General features: G+C 51.4%; 1 protein-coding gene across 1 annotated transcript in view; it reads right to left on the bottom strand.

Moving 5' to 3' along the window:
• Window positions 1-407: 407 nt before the first annotated feature.
• ggcx (gamma-glutamyl carboxylase) overlaps window positions 408-21,432 on the bottom strand; it is a 59,652-nt gene continuing 38,627 nt past the window's right edge. The window contains 7 exon segments of the mRNA XM_072486109.1: window positions 408-675; window positions 813-1,008; window positions 7,832-7,979; window positions 9,325-9,455; window positions 10,226-10,395; window positions 11,497-11,648; window positions 14,601-14,732. Coding sequence (XP_072342210.1) covers window positions 510-675; window positions 813-1,008; window positions 7,832-7,979; window positions 9,325-9,455; window positions 10,226-10,395; window positions 11,497-11,648; window positions 14,601-14,732 — 1,095 coding nt within the window. The 3' untranslated portion in view covers window positions 408-509.

Genomic DNA, 21,432 nt, shown 5'->3' with positions numbered 1-21,432 from the left:
ATCTGATCGAAGTACTAAAGATATTAACAGGGAAAGACAGGGTGGATAAAGATAAATTATTTCCACTGGTTGGAGATTCTAAAACTAGGGGGCAGAGTCTAAAAATTGGGGCTGGACCGTTCAGGAGAGATGTTAGGAAGAGCTTCTTCACTCAAAGGGTGGTAGGGGTTTGGAACTCTCTCCCACATACAGCAGTCGAAGCAATATCAGTTCATTATAAATCGGAGATAGATTTTTGTTAAGTAAAGACATTAAGGGATGCGGGCCCAAGGCAGGTATATGGAGCTAGGCCGCAGGTCAGCCATTGAATGGCGGGACAGGCTCGAGGGGCTGAATAGCCTATTCCTGTTCCCATGTTTCTTTGGGTAAAGGCATGCATGATCAAATGAGACAGAGATCTCAGGACCAACTGTAAAGATACATTTATTTAAAAAAATAGTTTGGGCCTTGTTGGCCAGTTGGATTTTGAGAAGCTTGGGATTTGGACATGTGACGGGGTCGTATGCCAATCACAGTTCAACGTGGTCCTCGGGCTTGGTCCACGCCTTCCTCTGGGATTCAGCGTCTGCGCTTTCGTAGAGTTTCTTGTTCACGTACTCCAGTTCCTCCATTAGCTGTTCCATTGGGGGCCGTCCAAATAGCAGGTTCCGCACCGCGTAGCCGGTCATGAGGATGCTGCGGGGTTGGAGGAACGTGGGTCAGTAAGGGCAACGGAGCAGCGTCAGCACCAAAGAAAGGGCCACCCCCGCGTGCGAAATAACAGCGGGGACTCCCCGAGGAGAGCCCACCCGCGGTGGGGTTGGAACACTCACCTCCTCCGGAACGTCAGGTGCTTCTTCTGGGCGAATCTAACAAACCTCTCCGCCAGCGTCGTGTTCTTCCTTCTCTCGTGCTCCTCCCACCTCCTCTGGCGTCGCACGAATGCCGCGAGCACGGGGTCGGTGATGTTGACGTTCTCGGCGCTGCCATTCAACGCCATCTGTATCTCCGGCAAAACGTCCTCCGTTTCTGTGTAACACAAGGGTGATGGGTAAATATCCTCACCTTCGGCACCGCTGCATAATATTTAGCACTGAAGATGTCTTACAAAGAACAACACAGCACAGGAACAGGCCCTTCGGCCCTCCCTGTACCGGTCATGATACCACCCTTGGCCAAAACCCTCAGCACTTCCTTGTGCCGTCTCCCTCTATACCCGTCCTCTCCACGTGTTTGTCAAGATGCCTTTTGAAGACGGACTTCCGGTTGCGGCAGGGATGAGCTAGCCGCACGTTTCGGCGGCTCCAGCTCCGACGGAACTTCGGGCTCTTTGAAGAGCCCCAACGGGGACTTGGACGGCCGTAAAACCCGGTGCGAGGCGCGAGGGAAGGGAGCCCCCCCCCCGAAAGACGGAGGGATAAACCGGCGCCGGCGGCTGCAGCCAGAAGATCAGAGAGAGGGAGTGAAACAAAATGGCGGCGGAGAAACCACAGGTGACATGGGGGCCTGAGCAGGACGAGGTGGTGAGACAGTGCGTGGACCTGCTGAAGAAGGAGGTAATGACCCCGTTGTTACAGGCAATTGAGGGGCTTAAGGAGAATTTAAAGACCCAGGAGACGGAACTTCGCGTGGTGGAGCAGAAAGTGTCAGGTATTGAGGACGAGGTCCTGGGCCTGGCGGTCAAGACTCAGACGCACGAGGCACTTCATAAAAAGTGTGCTGACAGGATTGAGGCCCTTGAAAATGGAGCGCGAAGGAAGAACCTTAGGATACTAGGTCTCCCGGAGGGTGTGGAAGGAGTGGACTGTGGAGCGTACGCAAGTAAGATGCTGAGCTCACTGATGGGTGCTGAGCCCCTGCGGGCCCCATGGAGGTGGAGTGGGCAAATCGGATTCCGGCGAGAAGACCAAAAGCGGGAGAACCACCCAGGGCGATAATCGTGCGATTCTACCGCCTTAAGGACAGAGAAGAGGTCCTGAGATGGGCCAAAAAGGTGCGGAGTAGCAGATGGGAGAATGCGGTGGTAAGGATCTACCAGGATTGGAGTGCGGAGGTGGCGAGAAGGAGGGCGAGCTTCAACCGAGCCAAAGAGGTTTTGCACAAAAGGAAGGTGAAGTTTGGGATGCTGCAGCCGGCAAGACTATGGGTCACGTATCAGGAGAGACATTATTATTTCGAGACGGCGGAGGAAGCATGGTCCTTCATCAATGAAGAGAAACTGGACCGGAACGGAGGGACTGATGCTGCAGGGAACTGTTATTGTTGTTATTATTGTTTTTGTTAATGGGATGGTGAAAGTTAAGCGAGAAGTAAACAGGGAAGGGGGGGGACACTGGGGAAATGTGGGCGCCGGTGAGGGGGGAGAGGCGGGACATAGTCAGAGAATGGGGAAGGAGAGGGGGAGGGGAAAGGGAGCTGCGCCATAAGAGGCGGGACAGGTAAAGGGATGTTCCCGCGCCAGAAAGAATAAGGCGGGAAAACAGGCGCAAGGCGGATGGGAGTTCCCTCACACCGGGGGGGCCGAGGAGAGAGCAGGAGTAGCCGGGGTCAGTTGAAGTCAGCTGACTTACGGAAGTGATATGGGGGGGAGCAACCAAGCTAGATAGGGATCTAGCGGGGGGGGGGGGGGGGAAGGGGACAACTGGGTTGCTGCTGCGGAAATCCAAAAGGAAATGGCTAAAGAGTGGGTGGGCGGGGATGGTGTGCGACGCTGGGGGAGCGAGCGGGAGCGCGGAGGCGGGATATGGGACTGGCCTAGAGAAGGTAATGGCTAGTCGACACGGGAGGGGGGCAGGTAGCCCCCCAGTGAGGCTGATCACGTGGAACGTGAGAGGCCTGAATGGACCGATAAAAAGGGCCCGAGCGCTCGCGCATTTGAAAGGACTAAGGGCAGACGTGGTTATGCTCCAAGAGACGCACCTAAAGGTGGTGGACCAAGTTAGGCTAAGGAAAGGATGGGTGGGACAGGTGTTCCACTCAGGACTGGACGCAAAGAACAGAGGGGTGGCCATTTTGGTGGGGAAACGGGTAGCATTTGAAGCAAAGAACATCGTAGCAGATAGTGGAGGTAGATATGTAATGGTGAGTGGTAGGCTGGAGGGAATGGAGGTAGTGTTGGTTAATGTGTATGCCCCAAATTGGGACGATGCGGGGTTCATGAGACGGATGCTGGGCGTATTCCGGACCTGGAGGCAGGAAATTTGATTTTAGGAGGGGACTTCAATACGGTGCTGGACCCGGGGCTAGATAGATCCAGCTCAAGGACTGGAAGAAGGCCGGCAGCGGCCAAGGTACTTAAGGGGTTTATGGACCAAATGGGGGGAGTGGATCCATGGCGATTTCTTAGACCCAGGGCTAGGGAGTATTCCTTCGTCTCCCAAGTCCATAAAGTGTACTCCCGGATAGATTTTTTTGTTCTAGGAAGGTCGTTGATCTCTAGGGTGGAAGAAGCTGAATACTCAGCCATAGCGGTTTCGGATCATGCCCCACATTGGGTGGACCTGGAAGTAGGAGAGGACAGGGAGCAGAGAACACTCTGGCGATTAGATGTGGGACTGATGGCGGATGAGGGAGTGTGTGCAAGAGTGAGGGGGTGTATCGAGAGATACCTGGAGGTCAATGACGACGGCGAGGTCCCTGTGGGAGTGGTCTGGGAAGCACTAAAAGCGGTGGTCAGAGGAGAGCTGATTTCTATTGGGGCCCACAAAAGGAAAACAGAGGCCAAGGAAAGGGATAGATTACTGGGGGAGATTTTAAGGGTGGACAGGGAATTTGCAGAGACCCCTGAGGAGGAGCTGTACAGGGAGAGGAGACGACTCGAGACCGAGTTTGACCTTCTGACCACCAGAAAGGCGGAGGTATATGGGGAAAAGGCTAGTCGCCTGTTGGCGCACCAACTGCGAAAGAGGGCAGCAGCGAGGGAGATAGGAGGAATTAGGGATGAAAGGGGAGACACCGTGCGAAGGGCAGGAAAGATAAATGAGGTGTTTAAGACCTTTTATGAAGAACTGTATAGGTCTCAGCCCCCAGAGGGAGAGAAGGGGATGCGGCAGTTCCTGGACCAGTTGAGGTTCCCGAAAGTGGAGGAGCGGGGGGTGGCAGGCCTGGGGGCGCCGATTGAGGTGGACGAGGTTATTAAGGGACTGGGAAGCATGCAAGCAGGGAAGGCCCCGGGGCCAGACGGGTTCCCGGTGGAATTCTACAGAAAATATGTGGACTTGTTGGCCCCGTTGTTGGCGAGGACGTTCAATGAGGCCAGGGAAGGGGGGACACTACCCCCGACAATGTCGGAGGCGACGATATCGCTAATTTTGAAGAGGGACAAAGATCCGATGCAGTGTGGGTCCTATAGACCTATTTCACTATTGAACGTGGACGCCAAACTGCTAGCAAAGGTGCTGGCATCGAGGATAGAGGACTGTGTCCCAGGGGTGGTGCACGAAGACCAGACAGGGTTCGTAAAAGGGAGACAATTGAATGTTAACGTGCGACGGCTATTAGGGGTGATAATGATGCCCTCAGTGGAGGGGGAGGCAGAGATAGTGGCGGCAATGGACGCAGAGAAGGCATTTGATAGGGTGGAGTGGGAGTATTTATGGGAAGTGTTAAGGAGGTTTGGGTTTGGGAACGGATTTATTCGCTGGGTTAGACTACTTTATGGGGCACCAACGGCAAGCGTAGTTACAGGTCGACATAGATCGGAGTATTTCCGATTATATAGGGCAACAAGACAGGGATGCCCGCTGTCTCCATTGTTGTTTGCGCTGGCAATTGAACCTCTGGCCATGGCGCTGAGAGACTCCAGGAAATGGAGAGGGGTGACTAGAGGGGGAGAAGAACACCGAGTCTCGTTATACGCGGATGACCTATTGCTATACGTGTCGGACCCAGCGGGGGGGATGATAGAGGTTATGCGAATCTTGAGGAGGTTCGGGGAATTTTCGGGGTATAGGTTAAACATGGGGAAGAGTGAATTATATGTGATACATCCAGGGGACCAGAGGAGAGAGATAGAAGGCTTACCGCTAAGGAAAGTGGAAAGAAACTTCCGATACTTGGGGATTCAGATCGCTAGGAGCTGGGGAACCTTGCACAGACTTAATCTGACACGGCTGGTAGAACAAATGGAGGAGGACTTTAGGAGGTGGGACATGCAGCCTTTATCGCTGGCGGGCAGGGTGCAGGCAATTAAGATGATGGTCCTCCCGAGGTTCTTATTTGTATTTCAATGTCTCCCTATTTTCATCACCAGGACCTTTTTTAATAAAATAGATAGGAGCATTACGAGCTTTGTGTGGGCAGGGAAAGTTCCGAGAGTAAGGAGGGGGTTCCTGCAGCGCAGTAGGGACAGAGGAGGACTGGCACTACCGAACCTGGGAGATTATTATTGGGCCGCCAATGTGGCAATGATACGTAGATGGATGATGGAGGGTGAGGGAGTGGCGTGGAAAAGGCTGGAGAGAAGGTCCTGTAAAGGGACGAGTCTAGAGGCGCTGGTGACAGCGCCGCTACCGTTCTCACCGAAAAAGTACACCACGAACCCGGTGGTGGCGGCAACACTGAACATATGGGGACAGTGGAGGCGACAGAGAGGGGTGCGGGGAGCCCTGGTGGGGTCCCCTATCAGGAACAACCATAGGTTCGCCCCAGGAAGAATGGATGGAGGATTTCAGAGCTGGTACCAGTTGGGAATTAGGAAGGTGGGAGATTTATTCATAGATGGGACTTTTGCGAGCTTGGGAGCACTGGAGGAAAAGTATAAGTTACCCCGGGGGAATTTCTTGAGATATATGCAGGTTAGGGCGTTTACTAGACAACAGGTGAGGGAATTTCCGCGGCTCCCGACACAGGGGATACAGGACAGGGTGCTTTCAGGGGTGTGGGTCGGAGAGGGCAAGGTGTCAGAGATATACCGAGAGATGAGGGAAGAGGGGAGGAGTCGGTGGGCGAACTAAAAAGAAAGTGGGAAGAAGAATTAGGGGAGGAGATAGAGGAGGGTATGTGGGCTGATGCCCTAAGCAGGGTAAATTCCTCTTCCTCATGCGCCAGGCTTAGCCTGATTCAATTTAAGGTGCTACATAGAGCACACATAACGGGGGCAAGATTGAGCAGGTTCTTTGGAGTGGAGGACAAATGTGGGAGGTGTGGCGGGAGCCCGGCAAACCACGCACATATGTTTTGGGCATGCCCGGCACTGGAAGGGTATTGGAAGGGAGTGACGGGAGTGATTTCGCAGGTGGTGAAGGCCCGGGTCAAACCAGGCTGGGGGTTAACTCTATTTGGAGTTGCGGAAGAGCCGGGAGTGCAGGAGGCGAAAGAGGCCGATGTCGTGGCCTTTGCGTCCCTCGTAGCCCGGCGCAGGATCCTACTCATGTGGAAGGAGGCGAAACCCCCCGGACTGGAGGCCTAGGTAAACGATATGGCGGGGTTTATTAAACTGGAGCAGATAAAGTTTGCCCTGAGAGGATCGGCTCAAGGGTTCACCAGGCGGTGGCAGCCATTCCTCAACTACCTAGGGGAACGTTAGAGGGAAGACGGATGACCAGCAGCAGCTACCCAGGGGGGAGGGGGGAGGCAGTTGAGTATAGGGCAATAGAGTACGAGGTTTTGTTACTTGTATATTATTACTACTATTATTACTATTGTTAAAAAGTTTTAACATTTCTGTTTTGTTACTGTTATCGTTTCCCTTGTTTTGTAAGCGGGAAAAATGTTGCTCAGGGAAAAAAATTTCAATAAAATATATATTTTTTAAAAAGATGCCTTTTGAACGTCGTTAATGTATCTGCTTCCACAACCTCCCCTGGCAACCCGTTCCAGGCACTCACCACCCTCTGCGTAAAAAACCTGCCTCGCACATCTCCTCTAAACTTTGCCCCACGGACCTTAAACCTATGCCCCCTGGTGAGTGACCCCTCCACCCTGGGAAAGAGTGCCTGCCAATCCACTCTATCCATGCCCCTCATAATCTTGTAGACCTCCATCAGGTCGCCCCTCAACCTCCGCCTTTCTAATGAAAACAGTCCGAGTCTATTCAGCCTATCCACATAGCGAACACCCTCCAGACCAGGCAACATCCTGGTAAACCTCCTCTGCACCCTCTCCAAAGCCTCCACATCCTTCTGGTAGTGTGGCGACCAGAATTGTGCGCAATATTCCAAGTGTGGCCTTACCAAGGTTCTACACAACTGCAGCATGACTTGCCAGTTTTTATACTCGCTGCCCCGTCCAATGAAGGCGAGCATTCCGTGTGCTTTCTTGACTACCTTGTCCACTTGTGTTGCCACCTTCAAAGATCTGTGGACCTGCATGCCCAGATTTCTCTGACTTTCAATATTCCTAAGAGTTTTACCATTTGATGTATATTTCCCCTCTATGTTAGTCCTACCAAAATGCATTACCTCACTGTCTGGATTAAACTGCATTTGCCGTTTCTCTGCCCAAGTCTCCAACCTATCTATGTCCCGCTGTATCCTCTGACAATCCTCAGCACTATCTCCCACTCCACCAACCTTGGTGTCATCCGCGAACTTACTAACCAGACCGGGTACATTTTCCTCCAAATCGTTTTAGGTACACAACCTATACATTACCGAGCGAGGGGGAGATTTCTCAGGAAGTCCGACATGGAGCGAAATGTCCTACTTTGTGGTGTAGCCACTGTTGTAAGGAAGTGGCCATTCATCGAAGATGGTTATCTTGGCAAAGTGTAGGGGTCAAAGGGTCAGGAGTGGTCATGCTGGCTCCTCCCCCCACCCCCCCCCCCCCCCCCCACCCCACCCCCTCCCCTCCACCCCCCAGCCCAAAAGCAACCGGAGCCAGCGATCGCCACAGGGTTCGACTCCGCACGCACCAGTTCCATTCTTAATCTTCTCCTGCAGCTCCACGAACCGGGTGTAATTCTCTTCAAACTGCACCATCGTGGTGTTGACGTAGACGTACATGTAACACGAGGGTTCACCCGATAAGGTGTGTACGTGATGATAGTCCCCGGCTGGAAGCTACAACACACAAAGTAAGATGCTCTCTGTTCAGAGAGACGTTACTGCACAGAAGGCCATTGGGCCCAACAAACCCGCGACAAGTCTCGATGGAGCGATCCAGTCAGTCCTATCCCCAACGCCCCCCTTCCTGCTGTATCCCTGCTGCTTTATTTCTCTCACGTGCCCATCAATTCTCTTTGAAGATCATCCATCATCTCTGCTTCCACCACTCTCGTAGGCAGAGAGTGCCAGCCCATTACCGCTCGCTCAGTCACAATATCACAATCCCCCCCGTATCGCTTTCCCAAAACACTTAAATCTGTCCCCACCCCCTCCGCCGATCCTTGTACCATCACCTGACCATAGAGTCCCTATAGTGCAGAAGGAGGCCATTCGGCCCATCGGGTGCACCGTCGGCACGGTAGCACAGTGGTTACCACCGTTGCTTCCCAGCTCCCGGGTCCCGGGTTCGATTCCCCGCTGGGTTACTGTCTGCGCAGAGTCTGCACGTCCTCCCTGTGCCTGCGTGGGTTTCCTCCGGGTGCTCCGGTTTCCTCCCACAGTCCAAACATGCGCAGGTTAGGTGGATTGGCCGCGCTAAAATTTCCATTAGTGTCCAAAAAAAGGTTAGGAGGGCTTGCTGGGTTACGGGGACGGGGTGGAGGTGTGGGCTTGGGTAGGGCGCTCTTTCCAAGGGCCGGTGCAGACTCGATGGGCTGAATGGCCTCCTTCTGCACTGTAAATTCTCTGACTCTCCGAAAGAGCACCCTACCTTAGCTAGGCCTATGCCACCCCCGTAACCGCTCCTAACCTTTGGACACTAAGGGCCAATTTATCATAGCCAATCCACCTAACCTGCACATCTTTGGACTGTGGGAGGAAACCGGAGCACCCGGAGGAAACCCACGCAGACACGGGGGAGAGCGTGCAAACTCCACACAGTCACCACAAGGCTTGGAACCCGGGTCCCTGGCGCTGTGAGGCAGCAGTGCTGACCCCGGTGCCACGTAACGGGAACAGCTCCACTTTGTCGGCTATCTGCACCAGTCACCATCTTGTACGCCTTACGAACCACACTTTGAGCTAAACCCCCCCCCCCATTCCTGGGCCAAAATCTCCCTCCCCACCCTCTTGGGGATGCCCTGTGGGGTCAGGCATAAAGATTTGAAACCAGTTAAGGGAATTGGCCGCACACCGTGTTCCTGCTCGGGAATGTGCACATTCGGTCTGAAGTCCGAAGCTATTCGGTGAGTCACACTTGAACCAGTCTTGCTAGAAGGTTAATCCTTTTTCCTGTCACAATAATTCAGGAATACTCATTTTTTCGCGACAACCACGCGCTGCAGAATACTTGACCTCTGACCTGCATCTTTCCGCCCTCCTTCAGCGTGTAATTTTTCTTCTCAGCCACGATCTCCACCGCCACCGCCCCCTTCAGCACCTGAAGGCTGGTGTTGCCCAGGTCCTCACTCACAAAATTCTCCAGGTGTAACCCTTCAAACAGAGGCTTGGGAGAGTCAGGGCGATCCAACGGTTAAAGAATAGCCAACCCCCGACGTTGGCCTCAAACTAGGCCCAACCGGCCCGTCGGGCATCTGAGGTGGTGCCTGAGCCTCCTCGTACTGATTCCCGTCCAACGCGTTTTGTCCTTCATTGCTGGAGGGATGGAGTTTAAGACTAGGGAGGTTGTGCTGCAATTGTATAAGGTGTTAGTGAGGCCACACCTGGAGTATTGTGTTCAGTTTTGGCCTCCTTACCTGAGAAAGGACGTACTGGCACTGGAGGGTGTGCTAGGTTAATCCCAGAGCTGAAGGGGTTGGATTACGAGGAGAGGTTGAGTAGACTGGGACTGTACTCGTTGGAATTTAGAAGGATGAGGGGGGATCTTATGGAAACATATAAAATTATGAAGGGAATAGTTAGGATAGATGCGGGCAGGTTGTTTCCACTGGCGGGTGAAAGCTGTGGGAGGAAACCGGAGCACCCGGAGGAAACCCACGCAGACTCAGGGGAGGACGTGCAGACTCCGCACAGACAGTGACCCAGCGGGGAATCGAACCTGGGACCCTGGCGCTGTCAAGCCACAGTGCTAGCAACTTGTGCTGCCCAGTACTGAAGAAGTGTGGGAGCAGCTGTCTTTCAGGGTAGACTTTGAACTGACTGACGCCCCATCAGGCGGTGCATAGCTATTCGGCCACGGGAACCGTCACAGCCCGGAGTGCTGCTGTCTGGTTACCCCCCCCCCCCCGGCGTTCCTAATTTACCTGGAAAGTCTGCAATGAAAACCACGTCCGTATGGTTGTCCAACATTTTCTCAATTTCGTCAAACTTTGATCGCCAGGGGGAGAGATCGACCAGCTGGGGCATCAGCCAAGATGTCTTCTTAAAGGGAGACCACTCGGCTGTCACAATGTCTACCCGGGGGTCAAAGAGTCTAGAAAGAAAGATTCAGCGTGGCGTAAACAGGAGCGAGCTCTTCACACAGTTAACCGTATGCACAGGGGCACTGGAGCACAGCGAGTGCTTTTGTAACTGGATGATAGGCCTGTGGACTCATTCACCGAACCACTTAAATACTAACTGCTACGGTTCAGGTCAAACTGGGCAATAGCAGGTCAGCAACCCGACTCCTCTTCTGTCGTTATTCATTTGTGAGAGGCGGTTGTCGCTGGCCGGGCCCAGTATTTATTCCCCATCCCTAATTGCCCCTCGAGAAGGCGGTGGGTGAGTCGCCTTCTTGAGCCGCTGCAGTCCGTGTGGTGTAGGTACACCCACAGTGCTGTTAGGGAGGGAGCTCCAGGACTTTGACCTGGCGACAGTGAAGGAACGGCCGATGGATTTCCCAGTCGGGATGGTGAGCGACTTGGAGGGGAACCTCCAGGTGGTGGGGTTCCCAGGTATCTGCTGCCCTTGTCCGTCTAGATGGTAGAGGTCGTGGGTTTGGAAGGTGCTGCCCAAGGAGCCTTGGTGAGTTGCTGCAGTGCATCTTGCAGATGGTACACGGCTGCCACTGTGCGTCGGTGGGGGAGGGAGTGAATGTTTGTGGAAGGGGTGCCGATCAAGCGGGGGTGCCGATCAAGCGGGGCTGCTTTGTCCTGGATGGTGTCGAGCTTCTTGAGTGTTGTTGGGAGCTGCACTCATCCAGGCAAGTGGAGACTATTCCATCACACTCCTGACTTGTGCCTTGTAGATGGTGGACAGGCTTTGGGGAGTCAGGAGGTGAGTTACTCTCCGCAGGATTCCCAGCCTCTGACCTGCTCTGGTAGCCACAGTATTTATGTGGCTGGGTCCAGTTCCGTTTCTGATCAATGGTAACCCCCAGGATGTGGGGGATTCAGTGATAGTAATGCCGTTGAATGTCAAAGGGAAGGTTATATTCTCTACTGACAGAGATGGTCATTGCCTGCCACTTCTGTCACTTATCAGCCCGAGACTGAAAGTTGTTGCGATATTTGCAAAATGGACATGGACTATTTCCGTATCGGAGAACTCATGGTTGGTATGGAAGCTGGACAGGCTTCAGTACTGTTCTTACCTCTGCTGAAACCTTTCGTTTATAGACACCCAGATGTCAAAATAGATCTCAGGATCGGAGACGTTGTATTTCTGTAGCTCTCTGGCGAGGCAGGTGGAGTACTGTTTCAACATGTCTGCGTGATCTTTCCAGCGCCGACTCTGAGTCCATACCTGCACCGGGCAGGCAAACATTTTTAGTCACGCCGTTTAGTGGCGGGAGAGTCAACATGGTTTTTACTCAAAGAAATTTGTGATTGACAAATCTTCAACAGTTAACCGTACGCACAGGGACGTACCGTGGATGGTGGATAACCGGTTGATGTAGTATACTTGGCTTTCCAACAAGCATTTGATTAGGTTTAATTTTTTAAATTTAGAGTACCCAATTATTTTTTTCCAATTAAGGGGCAATTTAGTATGGCCAATCCACCTACCCTGCACGTTTGCACATGGGCGGCGCAGTAGCACAGTGGTTAGGTACACTGGTCTAACACTGGCTGCAACAGGATGCAGCTTAGATCAGAAAGATACTCCAGATCTTGAAGTTAATTCAATCAGGTTTATTGAACTAACAGCACAGTTAGCACAGTTCTCTGTGAGTTCGACTCTCTGCTAACTTAAGTGTGGTTACTCTGTCTGACTGAACCAGACTAGCTCTTAGCCACGTGGTGGAGGTGTGAGATTGTAACAACACCCTTGACTGACTCTCTCGATGTTCATCAGTGGAAAGAGGTGGAGTGTGAGTGCCTCGTGTCTTTTCCAGTCAGATCCCACCCCTGAGTGTCCTGCCTGCTTATTGGTCATGTCCTGTTCTCTGTGTCCATTAGCTGCTTGTCTGTATATCATTGTGTGTGAGTCTGCATATCATGACAGTTAGCACTGTTGCTTCACAGCGCCAGGGACCCGGGTTAGATTCCCAGCTAGGGTCACTGTCTGTGCGGAATCTGCACGTTCTCCTCGTGTCTGCGTGTGTTTCCTCCCTCAAGTCCCTGAAAGACATGCTTGTTCGGTGAATTGGACATTCTGAATTCTCCCTCTGTGTACCCGAACAGGCGCCACAATGTGGCGACGAGGGGATTTTCACAGTAACTTCATTGCAGTGTTAACGTAAGCCGACTTGTGACAATAAAGATTATTCAAAAACTCTCTGCCTCGACTAATGAAGACAAGTAGAACCATGTGCCTTCTTAACCACTGTATCCACCTGCTGTGGTACCTTAGGTCCCTCTGACCCGGTGCTTCCCAAGATCCCTGCCGTTTATCATATTTTCCCTCGCCATGTTGTTACCTGGGATTAGGGGTGTTGCCCGATGATGAGAGGCTGAATAAATTGGGTCTATCTGGAGTTTAGAAGATGGAGAGGTGATCTCATTATAACGTTCGAAATTCCGAAAGGGGATTGAGAGATTGTTTCCCCTGGCCGGGAAATCTTGAAGACAGGGGTCACACTCGCAGGATGAAGGGGGGGGGGGGGGGAGGGGGTCGGTCATGTAGGAGCAAAAATATCTTCGCTCAAAGGGTTGTGATTCTTTGGAATTCTCAAGCTCCATCATTGAAAAGCTTTTAAGGCTGTCGAACGGACATACCTTTGGTCTCAAGGATTTGTGGGATTTGGCGGGCCGGCAGGTAAATGGGCCTCGCTGGCTAGGCCCGGTATTTGTTGCCCATCCCTAATTGCACCTTGAGAAGGTGGTGGTCAGCCGCCTTCTTGAGCCGCCGCAGTCCGTGTGGTGTAGATACACCCACAGTGCTGTTAGGGAGGGATTTTGCCCCAGCGACAGTGAAGGAACGGCCGATATATTTCCAAGTCGGGATGGTGAGTGACTTGGAGGGGAACCTCCAGGTGGTGGGGTTCCCAGGTATCTGCTGCCCTTGTCCTTCTAGATGGTAGAGACCGTGGGTTTGGAATGTTGCCGAAGGAGCCTTGGTGAGCTGCTGCAGTGCATCTTGTAGATGGGACACACGGCTGCCACTGTGCGTCGGTGGTGGGGGGAGTGACTGTGTGTGGGTGGGGTGCCAATCAAAGCTTTGTCCTGAATGGTGTCAAGAACAGTGTTGTTGGAGATCAGGTATGACTATATTGAATGACAGAGAGGCTCAAGGGGCCACATTGTCTACGCCTGCGCCTATTCCTCGAGTTCGTACGGGAATAAAGACAGCCCCCGAGCCTTGCGTGGCACAGGACAATGACGAGAATTCTCCCCAGCTGGTAAGCGGGTACAAGTCACCAGGTTTAAGGCCAGACCAGAGATAAGTGGAAGTCCCGATTCGCGCACAGTGGGCTAAACAGCTGGCTTGTAAAGCAGACCAAGGCCAGCAGCGCGGGTTCAATTCCCGCACCGGCCTCCCCGAACAGGCGCCGGAATGTGGCGACGAGGGGCTTTTCACAGCGACTTCGTTTGAAGCCTACTTGTGACAATAAGCGATTTTCATTTCATTTCAAACTCTGTGGAATTATCAAACATAACTGGTGTCGGTATCCTCGCAGGTTAGGCTGGAAACAGATATTTTTTTTAAAAATAGCTAGCTTCTCACTCCCGTTAACTATGGAGTGGGTTTCGTAGAATCCTACAGTGCAGGAGTCCATTCGGCCCATCGAGTCGGCACTGATCCTCTGAGAGAGCCCCCTACCTAGGCCCAATCGTCCGGCCCAACACCGTAACCCCACCTAACATTTGGACACTAAGGGGCAATTTAGCGTGGCCAATCCACCTAACCTGTACATCTTTGGACTGTGGGAGGAAACCGGAGCACCCGGAGGAAACCCACGCACACACGGGGAGGATGTCCAGACTCCGCACAGTCACTCAAGGCTGGAATTCAACGTGGGGGCCTGGGGCTGGGAGGCATCCTATCTGTGTTCCTCATAATGTTGTCCACCTCAATCAGGTCCCCCCTCAGCCTTCTCTGCTCCAAGGAAAACAACCCCAGCGTAACCAGCCTCTCTCCATAGCTGAAACGCTCCAGCCCAGGCAACGTTCTGGTGAATCTCCTCTGCACCTTCTCTAGTGCAATCACATCCTTCCAATAGAGTGGCGACGAGAACTGCACACGGTACTCCAGCTGTGGCCTCGCCAAAGGTCTACACACCTCCCAACACGCACCCCCACCGCTTTAACTCACGCCAGGATTCAGGTAGCCAATCTCTCCGGTTACTCCATCCTTGTAGGTGATCTTGACATGCTGGTGGAATCTGCTGTGAACCATCATGTCCCAGGAATATCCGTACAATCCGTTCGTCCAGTTATTGTACCCCTGGAAGAAGATGCAGAAATTAGACACTCCTGCCTTTCACCAGAGGTGCTGTTCTGCTTTGTAAGTCGTCACAAATGGAAAGTGGAGCCCGGGTTTGCTGATAAATTGAAGTGGCAGAATTGGAAAAAGGTAAACGGGTTTCCCCTTTCAGATAGTTCGGTTCAAATCGCGATTTTCTTCTCGTCACTTTGGGTTCAAATCAGGCCTAGAAAAATGGTTTCACTCGCCGGGACAATTTAGAGTCATTACAGCACAGGAAGCCATTCATAGAATCCCTACAGTGCAGAAGGAGGCCATTCGGCCCATTGAGTCTGCACTGATCCCCGGCCCTATCCCTGTCACTCCATCTAACCGTTGGACACTAAGGGCAATTTATCATCGTCAATCCACCTAACCTGCACATCTTTGGACTGTGGGAGGAAACCGGAGCACCCGGAGGAAACCCACGCACACACGGGGAGAACGTGCAAATTCCGCGCAGCCAGTCACCAAGGCCGGAATCAAACCCATTCTGGCCGTTGAGTCCATATCTGCTCTCTGTAGATCAACCCAGCCAGTCCCATTGTCCCTGCTTCACCCCGTAACCCAGCCAGTCCCATTGTCCCTGCTTCACCCCGTAACCCAGCCAGTCCCATTGTCCCTGCTTCACCCCCGTAACCCAGCCAGTTTCTTTCCATTGCTGAGTAAGAAAAATGGCTAATGTTGTGCCATGAGGCATGACAGGAAAACAGGGTAACAGTGAGACACGATGGGAAAAGAGGCTAACAGTGAGGCATGTTGGGAAAAGAGGCTAACAGTGAGGCATGATGGGAAAAAAGGCTTCGAACATGGAACATAGAAAAATACAGCACAGAACAGGCCCTTCGGCCCACGATGTTGCGCCGAACCTTTGTCCTAGATTAATCATAGATTATCATTGAATTTACAGTGCAGAAGGAGGTCATTCGGCCCATTGAGTCTGCACCGGCTCTTGGAAAGAGCACCCTACACATAGTCAACACCTCCACCCAACACTAAGGGCCATTTTAGACACTCAGGGCAATTTATCATGGCCAATCCACCTAACCTGCACATCTTTGGACTGTGGGAGGAAACCGGAGCACCCGGAGGAAATCCACGCAGACACGGGGAGGATGTGCAGACTCCACACAGACAGTGACCCAAGCCGGAATCGAACCTGGGACCCTGGAGCTGTGAAGCAATTGTGCTATCCACAATGCTACCGTGCTGCCCTTAAGAACAAATTAATCTGCACTATATCATTTTACCGTAATCCACGTACCTATCCAATAGCTGCTTGAAGGTCCCTAATGTTTCCGACTCAACTACTTCCACAGGCAGTGCATTCCATGCCCCCACTACTCTCTGGGTAAAGAACCTACCTCTGACATCCCCGCTATATCATCCACCATTCACCTTAAATTTATGTCCCCTTGTAATGGTTTGTTCCACCCGGGGAAAAAGTCTCTGACTGTCTACTCTATCTATTCCCCTGATCATCTTATAAACCTCTATCAAGTCGCCCCTCATCCTTCTCCGCTCTAATGAGAAAAGGCCTAGCACCCTCAACCTTTCCTCGTAAGACCTACTCTCCATTCCAGGCAACATCCTGGTAAATCTTCTTTGCACCTTTTCCAAAGCTTCCACATGCTTCCTAAAATGAGGCGACCAGAACTGCACACAGTAATCCAAATGTGGCCTTACCAAAGTTTTGTACAGCTGCATCATCACCTCACGGCTCTTAAATTCAATCCCTCTGCTAATGAACGCTAGCACACCATAGGCCTTCTTTACAGCTCTATCCACTTGAGTGGCAACTTTCAAAGATGTATGAACATAGACCCCAAGATCTCTCTGCTCCTCCACATTGCCAAGAACTCTACCGTTAACCCTGTATTCCGCATTCATATTTGTCCTTCCAAACTGGACAACCTCACACTTTTCAGGGTTAAACTCCATCTGCCACTTCTCAGCCTAGCTCTGCATCCTATCTATGTCTCTTTGCAGCCGACAACAGCCCTCCTCACTATCCACAACTCCACCAATCTTCGTATCATCTGCAAATTTACTGACCCACCCTTCAGCTCCCTCATCCAAGTCATTAATGAAAATCACAAACAGCAGAGGACCCAGAACTGATCCCTGCGGTATGCCCCTGGTAACTGGGATCCAGGCTGAATATTTGCCATCTACCACCACTCTCTGACTTCTATCGGTTAGCCAGTTCGTTATCCAACTGGTCAAATTTCCCACTATCCCATGCCTCCTTACTTTCTGCAGAAGTCTACCATGGGGAACCTTATCAAATGCCTTACTAAAATCCATTTACACTACATCCACTGCTTTACCTTCATCCACATGCTTGGTCACCTCCTCAAAGAATTCAATAAGACTTGTAAGGCAAGACCTACCCCTCACAAATCCGTGCTGACTATCCCTAATCAAGCAGTGTCTTTCCAGATGCTCAGAAATCCTATCCTTCAGTACCCTTTCCATTACTTTGCCTACCACCGAAGTAAGACTAACTGGCCTGTAATTCCCGGGGTTATCCCTCGTCCCTTTTTTGAACAGGGGCACGACATTCACCACTCTCCAATCCCCTGGTACCACCCCTGTTGACAGTGAGGACGAAAAGATCATTGCCAACGGCTCTGCAATTTCATCTCTTGCTTCCCATAGAATCCTTGGATATATCCCGTCAGGCCCGGGACAACCTCAAACTTTTCAGGGTTAAACTCCATCTGCCACTTCTCAGCCCAGCTCTGCATCCTATCTATGTCTCTTTGCAGCCGACAACAGCCCTCCTCACTATCCACAACTCCACCAATCTTCATATCATCTGCAAATTTACTGACCCACCCTTCAACTCCCTCATCCAAGTCATTAATGAAAATCACAAACAGCAGAGGACCCAGAACTGATCCCTGCGGTACGCCAGGGAACCTATCTATCCTCAAGTTTTTCAAAATGCCCAACACATCTTCCTTCCTAACAAGTATTTCCTCGAGCTTACCAGTCTGTTTCACACTGTCCTCTCCAACAATATCGCCCCTCTCATTTGTAAATATAGAAGAAAAGTACTCGTTCAAGACCTCTCCTATCTCTTCAGACTCCATCCACAATCTCCCGCTACTGTCCTTGATCGGACCTACCCTCGCTCTAGTCATTCTCATATTTCTCACATATGTGTAAAAGGCCTTGGGGTTTTCCTTGATCCTACCCGCCAAAGATTGTTCATGCCCTCTCTTAGCTCTCCTAATCCCTTTCTTCAGTTCCCTCCTGGCTATCTTGTATCCCTCCAACGCCCTGTCTGAACCAAATTTCCTCAGCCCTACATAAGTCTCCTTTTTCCTCTTAACAAGACATTCAACCTCTCTTGTCAACCATGGTTCCCTCACTCGACCATCTCTTCCCTGCCTGACAGGGACATACATATCAAGGACACGTAGTACCTGTTCCTTGAACAAGTTCCACATTTCACTTGTGTCCTTCCCTGACAGCCTATGTTCCCAACTTATGCACTTCAATTCTTGTCTGACAACATCGCATTTCCCCTTCCCCCAATTGTAAACCTTGCCCTGTTGCACGCACCTATCCCTCTCCATTACTAAAGTGAAAGTCACAGAATTGTGGTCACTATATCCAAAATGCTCCCCCACTAACAAATCTATCACTTGCCCTGGTTCATTACCAAGTACTAAATCCAATATTGCCCCTTCTCTGGTCGGACAATCTACATACTGTGTTAGAAAAGCTTCCTGGACACACTGCACAAACACCACCCCATCCAAACTATTTGATCTAAAGAGTTTCCACTCAATGTTTGTGAAGTTAAAGTCACCCATGACTACTACCCTCTGACTTCTGCACCTTTCCAAAATCTGTTTCCCAATCTGTTCCTCCACATCTCTGCTACTATTGGGGGGCCTATAGAAAACTCCTAACAAGGTGACTGCTCCTTTCCTATTTCTGACTTCAACCCATACTACTTCAATAGGGTGATACTCCTCGAACTGCCTTTCTGCAGCTGTTATACTATCTCTAATTAACAATGCCCCCCCCCCCCCACCCAACCTCTTTTACCACCCTCCCTAATCTTATTGAAACATCTATAACCAGGGACCTCCAACAACCATTTCTGCCCCTCTTCTATTCAAATTTCCGTGATGGCCACCACATCGTAGTCCCAAGTACCGATCCATGCCTTAAGTTCACCCACCTTATTCCTGATGCTTCTTGCGTTGAAGTATACACACTTCAACCCATCTCCGTGCCTGCAAGTACTCTCCTTTGTCAGTGTTCCCTTCCCCACTGCCTCATTACACGCTTTGGCGTCCTGAATATCGGCTACCTTAGTTGCTGGACTACAAATTCGGTTCCCATTCCCCAGCCAAATTAGTTTAAACCCTCCCGAAGAGTACTAGAAAACCTCCTTCCCAGGATATTGGTGCCCCTCTGGTTCAGATGCAACCCGTCCTGCGTGTACGTGTCCCACCTTCCCCAGAATGCGCTCCAATTATCCAAATACCTGAAGCCCTCCCTCCTACACCATTCCTGCAGCCACGTGTTCAGCTGCACTCTCTCCCTATTCCTAGCCTCGCTATCACGTGGCACCGGCAACAAACCAGAGATGACAACTCTGTCTGTCCTGGCTTTTAACTTCCAACCTAACTCCCTAAACTCGTTTATTACCTCCACACCCCTTTTCCTACCTACGTCGTTGGTATCAATGTGCACCACGACTTCTGGCTGCTCACCCTCCCCCTTAAGGATCCTGAAGACACGATCCGAGACATCCCTGGCCCTGTCACCTGGGAGGCAACATACCTTCCGGGAGTCTCGCTCGCGACCACAGAATCTCCTATCTATTCCCCTAACCATTGAATCTCCTACAACTATTGCTTTTCTATTCTCCCCCCGTCCCTTCTGAGCCCCAGAGCCAGACTCAGTGCCAGAGAGCTGGCCGCTAGGGCCTTCCCCCGGTAGGTCATCCTCCCCAACAGCATCCAAAACGGTATACTTGTTTTGAAGGGGAACAGCCACGAGGGATCCCTGCACTGTCTGCCTGTTTGTTTTTCTCCCCCTGACTGTAACCCAGCTATTCTTGTCCTGTACCTTGGGTGTGGTTACCTCCCTGTAACTCTTCTCAATCACCCCCTCTGCCTCCCGGATGATCCAAAGGTCATCCAGCTTCAGCTCTCTAAAACGGTCTTTGAGGAGCTGGAGTTGGGTGCACTTCCCGCAGGTATAGTCAGCGGGGACACCGGTGGTATCCCTCACCACCCACATCCTACAGGAGGAGCATGCAACTGGCCTAGCCTCCATCCCCTCTTACCTTACAGAATATAGCTGCCCTGTGGACCAACTGGATCTCCGCCCTCCGACTCTGCTCCCAGTCAGCTACACTCTCTGCAAACACCTGGCTCTCTTCTCACTCTTTGCGGAAATGTAGGAAACAAAAGAGTTTAACCCTGAAAAGTGTGAGGTTGTCCATTTTGGAAGGACAAATATGAATGCGGAATACAGGGTTAACGGTAGAGTTCTTGGCAATGTGGAGGAGCAGAGAGATCTTGGGGTCTACGTTCATACATCTTTGAAAGTTGCCATTCAAGTGGGTAGAGCTGTGAAGAAGGCTTATGGTGTGCTCGCGTTCATTAACAGAGGGATTGAATTTAAGAGCCGTGAGGTGATGATGCAGCTGTACAAAACTTTGGTAAGGCCACATTTGGAGTACTGTGTACAGTTCTGGTCACCTCAGTTTAGGAAGGATGTGGAAGCTTTGGAAAAGGTGCAAAGAAGATTTACCAGGACGTTACCTGGAATGGAGAGTAGGTCTTACGAGGAAAGGTTGAGGGTGCTAGGCCTTTTCTCGTTAGAACGGAGAAGGATGAGGGGCGACTTGATAGAGGTTTATAAGATGATCAGGGGAATAGATAGACAGTCAGAGATTTTTTCCCCGGGTGGAACAAACCATTACAAGGGGACATAAATTTAAGGTGAAAGGTGGAAGATATAGGAGGGATATCAGAGGTAGGTTCTTTACCCAGAGAGTAGTGGGGGCATGGAATGCACTGCCTGTGGAAGTAGTTGAGTCGGAAACATTAGGGACCTTCAAGCAGCTATTGGATAGGTACATGGATTACGGTAAAATGATATAGTGTAGATTTATTTGTTCTTAAGGGCAGCATGGTAGCATTGTGGCTAGCACAATTGCTTCACAGCTCCAGGGTCCCAGGTTCGATTCCGGCTTGGGTCACTGTCTGTGCGGAGTCTGCACGTCCTCCCTGTGTGTGCGTGGGTTTCCTCAGGGTGCTCCGGTTTCCTCCCACAGTCCAAAGATGTAGGTGTATTGGCCATGATAAATTGCCCTTAAGTGTCCAAAATTGCCCTTGGTGTTGGGTGGACGTGTTGACCTTGGGTAGGGTGCTCTTTCCAAGAGCCGGTGCAGACTCAGGGGGCCGAATGGCCTCCTTCTGCACTGTAAATTCAATGATAATCTATGATTAATCTAGGACAAAGGTTCGGCACAACATCGTGGGCCGAAGGGCCTGTTCTGTGCTGTATTTTCTATGCTCTATGTTCTATGTTCAAAATGAAAGGAGTACCTTACTCCCTCCTCACCTAACTCCCTCGGTCACCAAACTCTCACTATAGCACTCAAATGCACCAAATTCAGCACTCCCTCAGTCACCAATCTCTC

Source organism: Scyliorhinus torazame, chromosome 20 (genome assembly GCF_047496885.1).
Source record: "Scyliorhinus torazame isolate Kashiwa2021f chromosome 20, sScyTor2.1, whole genome shotgun sequence".
NCBI lineage: Eukaryota > Metazoa > Chordata > Chondrichthyes > Carcharhiniformes > Scyliorhinidae > Scyliorhinus > Scyliorhinus torazame.
This window is presented reverse-complemented; position numbering and strand designations above follow the sequence as displayed.